The following is a 16,981-nucleotide window of genomic DNA, read 5'->3' as shown; positions in this document are numbered from 1 at the left end:
ACATTTAGAAATCAACATCGCGCATTTAAATCATTCGGCTGCTATAAAATTTCCACGTGATAAGCCGCTTCGTTGAGTGATCAATTGTGGCCGGGTCGCTTCTGAAGAAGAGATAATAGCTCAGCGGGCTTCAGTTTAGAGGGTGTTCAGTGTTGAGCCTCTCACTGGAATAGTAAACACTGTCGGGAAGTCGGGCAGTGGTGGCGGCCGTGCTACACGTGGCTGCCTGTGATCCAGCACTGTGGTAGCAGCGTGGGTTGGTGGCTCACTGCACCATCTTGCGAAACTCCCTTCCCCGTGGGCGTCGAGGTGCCATGCCTTGGCTGAACCAGGAGAAGGCGGTTACAGCAAAGTGTGGCCTCATGTCCATCTGCTCCATCTGTATGTCTCCCCTCACGCGCGTGAGTTTTCTCCGGGTGCTCTGGCTTTCTCCCACAAGTATAAATACTCATTCATCATGGGCTGACAACATCTGAATGTATACACACCTCAGCGCGTTGCGAATTGCGCAGCGTTCGTTCCAGCACTGCATTGGCAAAGGGTTTGCAGTCGTTAATATGTATTATAGAAAATTAAGTACGATAGCGTGCCCCATTCCCTCAGTTTGAGTCGTAGAGGCATCCTTTCTCGTAACTCCCTACGAAGAGCAGGGGTGCAACTTCGCAATTGTGGACAGTCTTGAGCGAAACACCACGGGACTACTTTTTGGTGGATGTCTGCGTGATGAACCTATCTTATCGCAGCCGTACGTTAGCGCTTCCTTTGGTACTTCGGTCGAGGAGTGCTTTGTTTGTAAAGTCTGCCTTTCTCTTTCTGTGCAAAATGTCAGGGGGATGTTCATCCTCTCTTTCCTCCTACTCTCATCCGTCGGTCACCAGTTTTGTAACCCCCGGCAGGCGCGCGTCATCCCACGATGCATTTCGAAAAGTGCAACGTTTTAATTTCTAGAGGTGGCTTTTGTGTGTGCGCGTAGCGTGCGGTTGCGTCACGGCGGAACCGTGGCAGTTGGTGCAATAAAAAAACCGCCCAGTTCTGACATTCGCTGGACAGCGGGTGCGGCAGTCCCTGGGAGTGAAGGGAACGCATTTACTGGCGTGTCACTAGAGTTTCTTTTGCGACGTAAATATTTCGATTGCAGAAACGGTCTCTGGTCTGCGGGAATCGAAAAACTGCACTCGCTTACTGGTTTCTTTGTGCATTGGTTGCAAATAATTTTAAAATTCGTGGCTCTTGGCCATGATAGAAGTCTTCAGAAAGCGACTCTAGTTGTCTACGACAAAGTTGCTATGGAATATGTGGGCATCTGCTGCGAAGTGAGCAGACGGCACGCTTTAATCATTCCCTGCATACACGGTCGGGCAGTTGAGGGAACACAACCATCCATCTCGTGCAAAATGTGTCCATATTTTTCCAAATATGTCCAAATTTGAAAAAGAGATATGTTAAATAAAATGTGTTTCATTGATTAAAACCACGTTGCAACATTAGCCACTACTGGCAAACTATACTCCTCTGTGAAACATAAGGCCTATAAGAATGATGCAGATACCGAACGTACTGCTGATTTTGATTTGACGGTGAGAATCCCGCACCACGACCACCGTGAAATCCACGCAGCCGCTCGCCGCGCGATAAAGCGTACGGCAGTGACGATCACTACACGGCATGGCGGGGGGGGAGAATGGAAATGGCATGCGGTGTTTTCGCGGGTTGCCAGCCAATCTTATTTGCCACCACGCCCGCCCATGGGCACAGCCCTCGCGTTTGAATAGCCCTCGAAGTTAGCCGATCCGCCGATCGCGGAGTCAAAGGGAACCCGTTTAGTGAAGGCTGCGCGTAATCTGGGCAGCGCCCGCCCCGCCACCACACCCTCGGGGAGGCAGCGGTGTAACCGAGGAGGGTGCCCTCTCCACGCGAGGGCGTGCACCGCCGACGCAGCGCGCCGCGGCGCCAACGCACAGACGGCGCGGTGTTCTGGCAGAGGCGGGCGTCTGCTGTGGAGAAAGATTGTTTTGGCAGACGTGGGTCAAAAACCCTCTGTTTGTGAGACGTCGACCGCCCCCCAAATGCGTCGTCTGTCCGTGTGGCGTGCGTGGCTTGGGACCGCTTTGGCTCTCGCGTCTTGGCGCTCATTGATTTGGCTCGCGCTACGTAGGTGGAACAGCTGTGCTCGTCCGCAAATGTTCGCTCCCTTGATTGCGGATTGCTTGAGGCGTAGTACACTAGGGGACCGTGCCTTTTGTTGTTTCGCAGCAAGTCTGTGGAGCGCTATTCCTTTCTTTTAAATCAAGCCTAAAAACCTTTATTTCATTCATTGCCTTGTCTCTGATTGAATGGGTTTCATGGAGATTGTGACATTTTGACCAGTTTTTATCGTAGCTTGTTTTTTATTTAGTTTTGGTTTTGTTGTATTGTGATTGGGTTTTTACTGGTGTGTCAGTGTTTTAAATTTTTTATAAGCGTGTGTTCTTTTACCTCTGATGTACAGCACTTTGAGAATACCAATTTAAAAGGCGCTTTATAAAACTGGGTTCATTATTATCGAGGTCACCAATTTCACATAATGGCAATGGATGATTTTGTCCCCTTTATCCCATTGTGCTCAGGAGCATGAGGCTGCACTGAGAGTGACATTTCTACCACTGGCCCAGAATGGTCAGTATAGATGAGCACTGCTCGATTATGATCTGGCTTCTGATTAGTGACATGTTCTGTAATTCACGCTAAGTTAATGGTGAGGGGTTTAGGTTGCACACTTTTATGGGAAATACCCAGAATGCTGTCAATGCCTCCTCACATGTACAGTAGAACGTAATGGGGCAGTTCTGCAATTGCCTGCTCATGCTAATACTGACGACAGGGCTTCCACGAGAGGGAGCTCTAGAGAGCACCTCCAGATGGTGTTTTGGCCTATTCTTCCACGCCTTGGAAGAGTTGGGCATACCGACGCTTTAACCCCCACCGCACGGTCGACTAACTGCAGTGTACACGTTGTTGAGCAAATAGAGGTGGGAAGCGGAGAGAGAGAGACCTGCAACACTCCAAGTATACAGCAGCAAGCGTCAGGGTTGGGATCAAAACCACGACCTCCTGCATACCAGGCGAGGGAGTTCACATACAACGCTGTACCAATCGGTGATTCATTAGCTAGCAGTGAATTTGACCTGTGACGACTTGCAGATGTTTCTCGGGGAGACATACAGAATTCTGCATTGGTCAAACGGTCTGGACGTTTTTTTTCTGGGCATTTCCCAGCTCTCTCCAACACAAACATACGTGTCGTGTCTGGCAATTAAGTGAGAGGCTTTTGTTTATTCTTGTGCCAACTCACTAGGTCCAAATGAATCATTGTTGTCTACCAAGACGTTGCTAGATTTGCTGGCGCAAATGAACACAGACACATGTCCTCGATTGACCCACATTGTGACGTTTCACGTTTGTAACCTTGGGATTCGTGTAATCTGGTGCGCTTTTATTCAACGAATTGCTTTCACAAAAACAAATGTTGAACTATGCGTGCCGTAAACCATAATTGCCCCCACGTATGGTTAAAATAAGAGATTGTTTATTCACTGGCCTTGCCACGTTTCCGGGACACGTCATTGCACTTGCAAATCAGCAGCATAAACATTTGCACAAACAGGGCGCATGACGGTCGGCCAACGGGTTCCCACGTTCTAAGATTCACTGGCAGATACATTTTGCCTGCAGACTATTCAACTTACAATCCATGGCACCTCTTAAATGTCTATATTCATCATCATCAGGCCATGATCATTCCACTGCTGGATGAAGGCCTCCCCAAGCCGCCAGCACCGCGGCCGCCACACTCGTGATCCTGCGATGCAACGTTCCAGCTAGAATCCGGGACACGGACCAATCTCATCGCTCCGTCTCCCCTGTAGACGTCCCCTCGTACGCGTTCTATTGCTGAGCTTCAGTGTCAGGCAATGGGATGTGAACGTGGCCTGGATATGTTGTTGGTCGCTGTGCTCACCGCCGACGGCTACTCGCGAGGGATTTGGAAGTTTGGTTCCAGCGTTCGCACAGTTGACACCCCTGCAGGGAGTCGCCAAAGCACGTTTTTGGTGTTGACAAATCTGCAGGGATTTATGTACCTCAGTTAACAGTGACATCGGTTAAATGGTTTTTCGGTGAATGTTTCGCCTCCAGTAGGACCCCATGGTTTCGACTAACGTTCAAATTTAGATTAAGGTTATATGCATGTGGGGCTGTGCCATGCCCTCAGCCAATCGGTGACGCCCATCTATGAGCGTTTATACTTCGACTGGCTTTGTTTACATTGTGTTTTCTATATTGGCAGTGGAAACAGCTCTCTTGCAGACTCAGTAATGTTTTCTTATAACATGTAATTCCTTTATTCGATTAACAGTTATTTCGGTTAACAGTATTTTTCGTGGAACGGATTAATAACGTTAACCGAGGGACTACCCTACTCGTGCAATTTGTACTTCCTCGCTTTTATTTATTTATTTTTAAGCGACTCTCTTAACTTTTCTCAAGATTGCACACTTCCTGTTTTCAAAATTATTCATGTGCTAGCCCCTGCCTATCTTTCCCTTCTGATTTCAGTTTACTCCTCTCCCTGGGTTCCTCCGTTCATCTTTTCTAGGTTCTGCTCTCTGCCCCAAAAAATACTACTTAAAACCATCAGTGGAGGAGCTTTCTGGAATACATTCCCCACTCCACATCCGATAAATCAACTCCATAATGTTATTATTCACATCTGAACCAAAGGTCTTTTTATTCATCCAGGCATACGCTGAAAAAAACTTTTTGGACATTTGACCGATTGGTCTAAATGAGTCGTAACTTTTTGGCCTCTCCACCACTGCCCCAATTGTGACGGTTTCCTGCCTTGGTTGGAATGTTGGGATTGTGGTCTGCGACGTGGTGTAGTCGTAGACCACCTCATGGACTCGTTTCTTTGTTGTGATAACTTTTTGTTGTTGTTAGGGCTTTTTGTTTTGGTGACATTCCTTAATTGTGTTTGTTTTCCTTGCTCGTAGGATTTTCATTTGCTTCGGTAGTGACTGTATAATGGATTTGGTCCTTATATTTAACTAGCTTTACTACCCGGCTTCGCCAGAGACTTGGATTCTTGTCTTGGATTAATGCACGGCCTACGCGGAGGGTGGGGGGGGTGCGTGACGTCAGCAGGCACACTGCGTGACGCTGCCGCATGCGGGTGACATCACAGATGTGACGTCACAGCTCACTTGCCGTGCAAAATATACCCATTATTGCGCCCCCCCCCCCCCAAAATACAAAAGTGTATTTTTTGGAACAGACACACATTCACAAATTAACCTTTTATATATATAGATTAACCTACAGCGTTATGGGATCCTTTTTGCATGAATGACTCTATAAAATTAAAGTTATTATTGTTGTTTAACTGACTCTTGTATCCTTAATTTATTTTTGTTGTTGAAGTTTGCTGAGCCGCCCCTTCTGGAAATCTGTGAAAAAGAGCATTGTACCTCATTGGATTTCTCCTCCAAGATGAATAAAGATTCTGATTCTGGATGTCATCAGTCTTATAATAAACCACAATTTAAATAGGACTTTGTGGGACAGTGTCTCGTATACTGACTCCCTAAGCCAGTTGTGGGAATTCCACGTTCTGTAGCAAGGGTCACTCGTCTCATTAGATGACTCTCATCGAGTTCCCACAAAGTGTGGAATGATGATCAACGTTGTTGTGGTTACTTGCCTATGAACACCTCCGATTAGCCTGATTGGGTACGTACTGTGTGAAAGAAATTCACCATACGTACATACAAGCATCTGGCAGTTGGCCAACGTTGGTTCAAGTCTGACTGCCGATAAGACACTATGTTTAAATGATTTCAGGGGTGTGCTTGTGTTGAAGCGATGCTGCTGAAACTGTTTTATGTGGAGGGACAGATATGTGAAGGAGGCGCTTTGTCTGCATGTTTATTTTCCACAAAGTGGTAATTTTTTACCATGGTGAGATTATGATGGGGTGAGTCAGTCCTCCGATGTGTGGGTATAATCGTCAGTTTCTCTTGACGAGAAGACAAACACATAAGCGGAAATAGTGAATAAGTGTCCAAAGCAGACCTTGGGTATATATTGCTGTGTAAAAGTACACCGTGTACAAAAACGGAATAAAAATAAAATCTAGTTTAAGCTAGATGTTTTACTTTTGATTACCTTTGTACGGCTTTTCCTTTTGCCTTTGTCGTGTTCAAGCTTACTGTTTCTCTCAAGGTCGGTGGCGGGCGTTGCAAATGAGCAAAGTCTCTTGGAAGTGCAAGCCGTGTGGAAGTCACACATTTTTGAAAGGTCACGAAGAATTTGACAAGCTTGCTGATTTATCCCGATTTCCAAGCTTGCTGGCAGCCAGGATCTGAGAGCGATGGTCGCACATCAAGAGACAGCAGCAAAGAAACACGTGGCCTGGTGGCGGATGGCGGATGCGTGGCAGGAACGGTAGTTTTTATTGTTCGGCAATATTTGCGGATTTCCTGCTTGGCCATATCTAATTTGACCACCTTAAAGCAAATAAACTGACCGGCACGACAGGCACACACCAGACGCGGAATTTACAGCCACAAAAATGCCGACTCGTTAACTTGGGCAGAGCAGCTATGCACGTTTAATTTAAAATAGCGAGATTTTGCTACAAATTCAGTTTTACATTTATAACGATGGCAGGTTTGGCAGCCAATTAGCACCTCCGATGAGCACGGTTTGGCTCCGTATGGTGCAAAATAAGTTCTGCATACAAACATTATCATAACGACGTGACGGCCTTTTCGAGATGAACCTCTTTTGCAAGGGTAACCTGGACTAAAGTACGAGGCAAATGCAGTGCGTGTAGCAGGTAAAGGAGCAGTCCTGCAATTGCCTGCTCATGCCACTGCTGGCAGAAGGGTCCTCTACTTCAGCATTATTCGGTGTTTTGTGGAGTGTAAGGTTTAACACGCAGTGGGGCTTTCACGACCAATATCCACAATAGAGGTTTTTGAGTTAGATCGCGTAAATATATCAATGTGTCGTTGAGCCTGCCACTACCCAACACAGCCAATTAGTAAGATTTGTCACGTGAACAAAATGTGCCAATTCGTTACTAGTACAGCACACCGGTGTGTTGAATTAATGATGAAACGTCGTACTCGAATAGTAAATGTGGGTTTACTCTCCAACACACCGGTGTACTGAATTAGTAACGAATTGGCACGTTTTGTTTACAAACCTTATTAATTAGCTGTGTAGGGTGGTGGCGGGTTTGACGACACATTTTCTTCACAAATTTTACCTAAAAACTCCTATTATGTAACTGGTCTGTCAACAATTCTAAACTAAAGTCGATCCAGAATTTTGTATTTTTTGTGCTCACATTGAGGCTTTTTTAGTTTCTATTGTATTTTCATCTGAGTAAAACAATGTTTACAGTCTGTTGTTTTAAATTGTCCACTCACAATTGGAAGCTTTCAATTTCCAATCCCAGTCTACAGTGTCGGTCGGTGGTGTCGAGTCTTCTGGTTATCACTCCAAAGTCAATCAGTTGACAAGCGCTTTGCCGGATGTCAACATTGTGGAGGCCCGAGGAAAAAGATTGTCAAAGGAGACGATTACCGCTTGAGCCTCAATTGAGCACAGACACCTCCTCTGATTTTTGTTACTTTTTTTACGAAGAGGCAACCCATAAAACAATAATCTCACTCGGAGATACGTACACGCACCTCATGCCTATTCAACACGTAACTTTTAAGCTTTGTTCACGGAATAAAAAGCTATTAAAATCCCAGTCAGGAGCATCCGAGTAGTAATTATGCTCCAATTTCACTCCTGTTCTCTAAATACAATTTCAATACAGTGACAGCACTCCACTGCTCCTGGCGACATCTATAAACGCATCTATAGGGTGCCGTGGTGGCGAGATGTTATCTCCTCGCTTGGTACGCAGGAGGTCGTGGGTACGATCCCAACCCCCTGACACTTGTATATTTTGAGTTTACATGTTCTCCCCGTGGTCACGTGGATTTTTCTCCGTGTCTTCAGATTTCCCCCCCCACATTTAGAAACATGCGTTTAGATCATTTGACTGCTATAAATGTGCACATGATAAGCCACTTCGTTGAGCTATTATTTGTGGCCAGGTCACTTCTGAAAAAGAGCTACGTAGCTCGGTCGGTTTTACCTGGTAAAAGAAAGTTTTTGTTCAGCATTAAAAAAAGCTCCAACCTCTGCCATCGTGGTACACACATTCGACAACCTAGTACACGACACATTCGACGAACTAATCTGTCAAATAAAATCTACTTGTTTTTCTGGTTGCATTTATCAGAATTCGAGGCTTTGAACTCTGGGTGTCAAATACACCGACTTGGAGCAGGCATAAATATTATTGCCGTCCATCGTTCAGCCAGATTGTCCTGCAGATATTTATACATTTGGGTGTGATCTTTTATGGCAGGCTAACCTCTCACAGGGTGCTTATTTTCATGATGTTTGTCTTTCAGTCATGCTTGATATACAGCGAGTGAAAACTATTAACAGCTATTTATCACATTTATTATTTTGATTGATAAAGTGACTTTAAGACTTTACTTTCATGTTATGTTTCCCAAATGCAGCGCTGCAACGATAGCACAAATGTGCACTGTGCAATGAAATTGCCACGCGATTGTCTGTTGACTGTGGCCTTAAACGTTTGAAGGCCCCCCCCCCCCCCCGTATGCCGTTAGTGCTCGTGAACTCGTGCAAATATGTGGCACCAAAATATCAATCTCGTGAAAATCTTCTTTCACAGCAAAGTTGCAAATTCCACAATTCCTCAAATCCAAGTTGTCCCCCTTCTCGGGGAGTGAACAATGAGTGGTGCCCATCTCCGCCTGCCAGTCCCGAGTCAAATGATTTTATTCCGCGTTCTTTTGGCCGAGTCCAGTCCCTCTTCAGGACAAGAACTTGAACTCCCAGAGAGCAGCACGTCCCTAACAGATATGAATCTTACAATGCAAGTCGGTGTTACGTAAACGGATCAGGTGATACTGTGACATGGCAGGAGGACATTTCGTCTTTGTGCTGTCAGTTGAACGTGGGACTATGCTGTGAGCCAGTGGTGGAAAAGTGTGTATTCGATAAACAATTAAAATGTTTTCGGGTAAGGCCCCCACTGAGCTATATAGCGCTCTTTCAGAAGCGACCTGGCCACAAATGATAGGTCAGCGAAGTGACTTATCATGTGCAAATGTATTGCAGCCAAATCCTTTCAATTTACTCTAAGTTAATGTGGTGAAGACCAGTTCATCCGTAAGACTACCATCTATGTGGGCTGCTAACAGTAATTTGAATTTGCAACCTTTTGGTTGGTGAATTAAGCACCCTACCCAAGATAGGCGAGTTACTGTGTTAATATATGGTACTAATTTACTGCTCTTTGTCAATTCACTGCTGGATGAAGGCTTCCCCATCCCACATTGGTCATGGGGGTTATGTTTCCCATCCTTCACCATGCTGGTCAGTCCGGGTTAGTGACAGATTGAGATATCACTTGTCCCGGTTGACTGGCCAGTAAGCCACCTCAGCTCAGCATGCTGACCACTGCACCACCGTTACAGTGTTTTATTAAAAGTATGCTCAACACATACTTTACCAACAGCTTCATTCACAAAGAGTGCCTCCGAGAATTCCGACTCAATAACAAGTGTAAACCTTTCTATGCTTCCATATCGTCTGCTGGCTGAGTCGCCCCCTTAAAAAAGAGCTCCTTAGCTCTGTATGAGCTTTACTTGGTGGGAAACAAACTTCTGACTCCGTTGTCCATTTCAAGACGACGATTCTTAATCCGGCCCCGTTTCCTCCACAGTGTTCGAGATTCCTGAGTTCGAGGCATCGACGGACGTGGACTCGCACCGACCGGCCGACAAACGGCAAGCGGCGTCGCCGGAGCGTTCGGCCCGGCAGACGTCCCCTCCCCGGGCGGCTCCTGCTGCTACTGCTGCTGCGTCTCCGCCGTGGCAGAGTCGCTCCGAGAGCCGGGCCCCGGCGGCAGAGAAGAGGGCGGCTTCCCCGCCACCGTCGATATCGGCGTCGCCTCCGCCGTCGCCACCGCAGCCGAAGAAGCAGCTGCCGCAGCAGCAGCAACAGCCGCCGCAGCAACAGCCGCAGCAGCAGCAACAGCCGCAGCAGCAGCCACTGAAGCAAAAGGCATCGCCGACACGTGCTCCGCAGATCAACGACGAGCAGGTAATAGACACCAAAGTTAAGTCGAAATGGCAAAACGAGAAATCGGTGTGCTGCACCGGCAGTGGGGTGCACAAGCACGGACGGCCAAAGCCTGGGGCATGCTCGTCAATAACACAACCACGGGGAGAGAGACATGCAAACACGAAATCTACAGGTGTCAGGGTCGAACCCCCGACCTCCTGCATACCAGGCGAGGAAGATAAGTGGAGTGAGATCGTTAACCCTGGAGCAGGTGTTCCCATCGCAGGCCACACCAGCAGCTGCCGCCCCTCCAGCTGCCGGCCCTCCAGCTGCCGGCCCTCCAGCATCGCCGCAGACGTCGCCACTGTCGCCAGCGGGCCGCACGGGCACAGCGGCTGTGCTGCAGAAGGCCCAGGCCCTGTGGAGGCCCGAGGAGGAAGAGCAGGAGCGGCCTGACGACAACGACTGGGATGACGGTGAGGGAATGCGGCCTGATTGACGGCACAAGCAGAGCCTGCTCGCTGCAACGTCACCGATATTGGTAGCGCAGCACGCTAACCCGCTGCGCTGCCGCTTTCCACGCGCACAAACACATAGAAACACGCAAGTCAGGGAGCATAAACCATCACGCGAAGTTAGGTCATCCTCGCAACGGCTTTTGGCGAGCCATCGAACAAAGACAGTTACCGCATCGTGCGCTTTCAGATGCGCATGCTGCGGCCGTCTGGAATGCCCTTCTGATATTAGGACGCCACTGGAGCTATGCAATTTTGAATCATCGTCTAGATTGAAAACTAATTTATTTAGAACTGCTTTTTGTGTTTAGTTTGTTGTCCTTCCTCTGCACCTCCGATTAGCAAGGTTGGCATTGTTTGGTGCAAAACAAGTTCAATATACATACGTACGTCCACCCATACCAGCCCCACACACATACACCGGGAGCAGCTTCTGCACTTTGTGTTTGTGACCAGCGCCGCCCAGAGTTTCCTGGAGACCCAGAGATGGAGGCCCCAGGGTATAACGCCACGGCGGGTGGGGGGAGGCCTTATTCACAAACACAAACAAACTACATGTATCTTGATTTGAAGCTTTCGTGACTACAGGAATCTATACTCTTTGGTTATTTCGGTAAAGCATGCAGCAGACCATGCTTTCCCACCTGATGATGGACGCTTGTGTTGCGCCCGAAACGTCGTGATTTATTTTATTTTATACCTACGAAAGAACCAAAGAGTATAAACTACGTTGTGTGTGGGGGGAGGGGGGGGCACCTCTTTTGTGTGAGACCCAGGGGGCAACTAGTCCCCTTTGCCCCTCTGGCTCTGGGCGGTTCTGCACGGACGTGGTGGAGGGCTGTACGGATGATGCGCCGCTGCGTGCCGCCTGCAGAGCACCAGCCGGCGGCGGACGCGTACTACCCGCACCAGGCCGGCAACAACAACAACAACGGCACGGAGCGTCCCGCGCACGTCGAGCAGCCCGGCCAGGACACGGCACAGGTCAGGGATCGCACCTGGCTTCCTGCTGCCCCACGCAAGCCTGCGTGCCTGTCCAGTCTGGCGGTGCTGCTTTCCTTTTTTGAAGTGCTGTCCCTCGGCTGTCTTTGCAAACGTCTGGGTGTGTGAATGTGTGTGCGCGTGTATATGGGGAGCGGTAGTGTAGCGGTTTAGCTTGCTGCGCTACGAATCCGGCAACTTGAGTTCGATTCCCGCTCACGGCCAACACCGGTGACGATTATCTGAACCGGTCCTGGGCCTCCCCTAGGTTGAATCAGCCTCAAATGAGTACCTTGTGTGTAAACATCACCATTGCAGAGACAAAGGTGGCCAGGCGTGTTGTTGGCCACCCACCCCCTCGTGTACCTTGCCGGCCTTCATAGGTGCTCGCTAGCAGCACTTGCCCCAACAGTCTGTTCAGGCTACACGGGGGATCGTTGTGTGTGGTGAGCGGTAGTTTCATTTCCAGCCACAGATGACGTCAGTGACGTCTGAGCTGGTTCTGGAACCTCCCTCGAGGGGGAAGTTTGCCTTAAATGAGTACCGGTACCTAGATATCGGCACTTGGGAGACAAAGGCGGCTGGGCATGATGCTGGCTACACCAGCCCCCTACTAGACATCTGTGAAAAAGAGCTTAATAGCTCATCAGATTCCTCCAGCATATTCTGATTCTTATGTGCCATGCAGGCCTGAATAGGTTTTCACTTACAGCACTTGCCCCAGCAGTCTATATGGCTATACGGCTGGGGGGGGTTGATGTTGTCTTTGTTTTGTGTGGTGCAGTGTAGTGGTTGGCACACTGCGCTGAGATCATGGCAATTTTGATTCGCACCCACGGCAAGTGCGGCAGAGTTGGGGATCTGCTTGTCGCGGCTGTGCACACCGAACAGTGGCGCGTGTCTTGAGCGATTATGTTTATAAACAACAAAGTGGCGTGTAAATAAATAACACGCGGTCTCTAACATACTAACGGAAGTATATACGAAACCAAGCAACAGGGCGAAAGAGACACACGAATAAGTATAACCCGTAAAAACAAAGTTTTTCACTATAAATCCTTTATATGCGTGGCAGCGAACTTAATATAAAGGATTTAAAAATATATTCGCCTGTGGAGGACGCGAGGATCGATCCCACGACCTTTGGCATGGGAAGCGAGGGCGCTGCTTGCGTTGTGGCCGAAACGTCGTGAGAATTGTTTTATTATGTTTTATTTTTATTATTTTATTACTTCCCTTCTACGTGACTTTACCGAAAGAACCAAGAAGAAGTTCTATTTGAATATATGTAAAATATTTTTTTTTTGCCTAAAAAGTGTAAAATTTTGAGAATTTTTTTTCACGAACATTAATTGTCTCGTACAACGAGTCTGTGTGGAAAATGTCAGCTCGATTGGATCACGGGAAGTAGGTTAAAAAACGACCGAAAGATTTGCACGGTCGTAAGCAAGCAAGCAAGCACGCAAGCAAGCACGCAAGCACGCAAGCAAGCAAACTTAATATAAAGGATTTAAAAATCTGATTTGCTCTTCGACATGGGAAATAATACCGCAGTAAACTTTTCGTCGGAGGTAAATTTAACAGTACCGTACGTAGACCTTCGCGACGAATTATTACGATTCGAGATCGATTTTGGGATCGGATCGCGTGAGTGTGAAGTGCACCGTGTCCCCGCGTGGCTCGGGGATGTCGAAAGGCGGTTATTGGGGGGGGCCGCCCTTGAACCAAGCGACGAGAAAAGGAGCCTCAAAGCCTCACAGAGAGGCGCTCGGAGTTTCGACGCAGGGCGAGGTGACGGAAGGCCACTTGAACGTTTGGAGCGGCGCGTGAAAGCATTGTGGGCGTGACCGTGAAGTGGGGATCAAACGGGCGTGGGTCTTGTGTAGAGGACCGGGGGGAGGTGGGGGGAGGGGGGGTGATGGCGGGTGACCGAGACTGGTGTCCGAGTTGCACCCAGTGGCCCACGACCAAGCGCAACCTTGAAGCCACATCGTCGTGGTCTATACGCACCTGTTAGGCTCGCGGTGATGACGTCGCCTTTCCTCTGTTTAAGACAGAAACGGAAAATCTTCTTCACAATTCTGGAAAATCGCCTGATGAAGCTGGTTGTAATCGCCAGCGAAAGGTCGTACTAGAATTGTAAATGTTCTGGGTTTACTCTTCAACACACAACTGGTGTGCTGAAGTCGTGACTCATTGGAACGTTTTGTTTACGTGACAAACCTTACTATTTGGACGCGTCGGGTGGTGGTGGGTTAACGAAACATTAATATTTACGCGTACTAACCCAAAATTAACGTTATCATGCACATGGTCATGGCTACTCGCAGGCAGATGCGCTCCCCGAAAAGTGCCACGTTTAGCAAGGAATTACTGTATATACATTACAGGGCATGAATATATACGATGCAAATTTGTAGCACATTTGCGCTATAAAATCAGCCTGTAGATATCCCATGGCAGAACAGAGGGTTGAGATGAGAGTACGCGCCGCATACCGTATCACTCCGCGCGAAAACCCAGAATTCCCCCATTGTTCGGCCGCACAGCTCAAGAAAGTAGTTAATCGTCGACCGCTCATAAACTGTGTTATATAACGCTGCGCGTTCCGCGTTGCGCACAAAGTATTCCCCAATAGAAGAAACAACCCCATTAAATTTCGATTTAAAGCTTACGTGACTGCAGGGATTCATATTCTTGGTTCTTTCGGTAAAGTCACGTAGAAGGGAAATAATAAAATAATAAAAATAAAACTATTACATTCTCACGACGTTTCGATTGCAACACAAGCAATCATCATCAGGTGTGAAAACCACAGCAAGAATTTATTTTTTATTCAAATTTTCTTGCGGTGGTTTTCACACCTGATGATTGCTTGTGTTGCAATCGAAACGTGAGAATTTAATTGTTTTGTTTTTATTATTGTATTATTTTCCTTCTACGTGACTTTACCGAAAGAGCCAAGAATATGAACCCCATTAAAGAAAAAACATTTTATAGTGTCAACACGCGATTAGGAGGACTTTGCCGTACTTTAGGAGCAAGTCGTAAAATTGGCTGTCGCCTGTGCAAATCAGATCTGGCAGACAGCAGGGAGTGAGAGAGAAGTGTGGCGGTAGTAATAACTGCACGATAACAAAACAAAAACGTTGAAACGATGTCCAAATGAACTAAATACAGGAATATCCCACTGAGAGCATATTCAAACATTGGACATCTTTATAATTACTGAGATTCCAAACGTAGCATTGTAGCCGTACTTGAATATCAACCATTCAGTGTGTTTTGACACACGTCAGATGACTTACATTTCACAAAACATCTTTAAAAATAAAACAAAGACACAATTGGATTGTTGTGAACATAGCTTGCCGCGCTGGGTGATGTCATAGTTGTCACGATTAGCCGCACATCCCCCTGTTTACGACAATTGGTTTTAAGAGCCATGCTTCTGGCTCGTATCTCATAAGACAGCCTTACATTTGTTGTTTTCACCTTATCGTCAAACGGCACGCTCGCAATCAGCCTCACCTACCATCAGTTTCTGTCATTATCGGCGAATAATATTTTTACGAGGGTGTACCATATCCAAGGTCTCGTCCTATCGGTTGCAGGGATATGCGAGTCAGTGAAGCCTTTGCTTGTGATAAGATAAAGTGCGTGCCGCCCCCCGCTTTCTCCCACACCAAGATAAGCTCTGATTTCATTTGAAGTCACACATGTGCCTTGGCCAAGCCAAACACTTTGCAGTGCATACAATAGCAGGGAGAGGCGTCTTTCAGGCGCAGCCAGCAAGCTAAGGTTCACGTACGCGTTTGTGCGTGCGTCTGTGTACTCGGGGAGGGGGGGGGCAGTGATGGTGTGGTGGTTAAGTGCACTGCACTAAGACCCCATCTCACCTGAGTTTGATTCCCAACTACACCGCTAACTCACATCAGTGACCAGTGATATCTGCACTTGCACTGGGCCTTACCTGGGCTGACTTGGCCTTTAAAGAGTAGCTGGTGCCATGTATAAACATCAGCACTGGTTAGGCAGAGATGGTGAGGCTTGGTGCTGACCACACAAACCCCTAGCGTTCCACGCATGCTTGCTGATAGCGCTTTGCCACAACAGTTTGTATGTCCCTATGAAGTTGGGAGCGGGAGGGGGTATATTTGTCTTTGTGTGTGGTATAAGGGTGCTGTGGTGCTGACATTTAAGCACTGGGCCTCCCTTGTCACTGGTTAGTGAGTTGAACCACAACTCCCGGCTCCCTGGGTTCTATTTCCGATGATACGCGCCGATTGCGGCTCGTATCTGAATGATCGGCGAGGTGCGGTGGGCCTCTAGGTCGATGCAGCCCAAAGTAAATGTAGGAAATTGAGAACAGACATTGGCCGTAAAGGCGTCTTGATTGCCGTCTCTGCAAATAGCCCGTGCCATGATATCGTCGCCAGCCGTGCGCGTGAGACCAAGGTAGCTCTATGCATTGCTGGCCCCTGCCTGCACGTGCCGCGCCAACCTCAGTAGGTGTAGATTCGATGTCGAGTTTTAAAAGAAAGCGAAATGGTCTTGAGTGGTTGTGTACAAAGGTTGTTTGGTTGGTCGTTTATTTTTTGGCACAGACAAACACCCGATGGGGACGTCGTCGCACAATTGGAACCTGGATACAGTGAAAACAGTTACAAAACTTCTTAAAAACAATTGTACGCAGTCAAGGTCCGAATGGCATGGTACAAGCAGCATAATGAATATAACAATGGTAGTAAAACAACATCGCCTATAGTAAATGTTGCGCGTAAAACAGCACCGAGCTAGTTAACATCGTAAAAGAATCACGTTTTATAAACTTTGTCTGCAAAGTTGAGCGATGAATTCCGCGTGCTTATGAAAGGAAATCAGAGGTCCGAAAGTGATTTAAAGTAGCACAAGGATGGTAATCTTTTTAATCCCAAACATTTTCACCGACGCAGCTTGGCGGATTAGCACGGTTGGCTACGTAAGGTGCGAAAGAAGTTCATCATGCATACATACATACATGCTCAGCTCACGTGCAACAACTTACCAGTGTCATCGCAGTGCCGCATGGGTCGCGTGAGCAGCGCCTTCCATGCCTGGCGCTCTCACGTCAGTCGCCGACGACTCATCCCCGTGAGCTCCGTGTGTTGTAGCGTGGCCACCTGCCGCTGGTGTAGGAGGTCGTGTCTGTGTGTGGGGAGCGGTAGGGTAGTGGTTCATGGCGGGTTCATGGCGCAGCGCGCCATGAACCCGACATCCTGGGTTCGATTGCCGTTCACGGC

At 47.8% G+C, this 16,981-nt stretch overlaps 1 protein-coding gene across 3 annotated transcripts in view; it reads left to right on the top strand.

The window, feature by feature from the left end:
- LOC144717694 (drebrin-like protein) overlaps window positions 1-16,981 on the top strand; it is a 105,702-nt gene that overhangs the window by 83,887 nt on the left and 4,834 nt on the right. For 2 of the 3 annotated variants that reach the window (XM_078593249.1, XM_078593252.1), the window contains 3 exons: window positions 9,863-10,242; window positions 10,475-10,679; window positions 11,593-11,702. In XM_078593249.1, the coding sequence (XP_078449375.1) occupies window positions 9,863-10,242; window positions 10,475-10,679; window positions 11,593-11,702 (695 nt within the window). The remainder of the gene's footprint in view (window positions 1-9,862; window positions 10,243-10,474; window positions 10,680-11,592; window positions 11,703-16,981) is intronic. The other variant, XM_078593251.1, reaches the window with a different exon arrangement.

This window comes from Lampetra planeri, chromosome 4, assembly GCF_965212315.1.
Source record: "Lampetra planeri chromosome 4, kcLamPlan1.2.h2, whole genome shotgun sequence".
In the NCBI taxonomy this organism is placed as follows: domain Eukaryota; kingdom Metazoa; phylum Chordata; class Hyperoartia; order Petromyzontiformes; family Petromyzontidae; genus Lampetra; species Lampetra planeri.
Note: the sequence above shows the minus strand (reverse complement) of the source record. Positions and strands in the feature narration are given on the sequence as shown.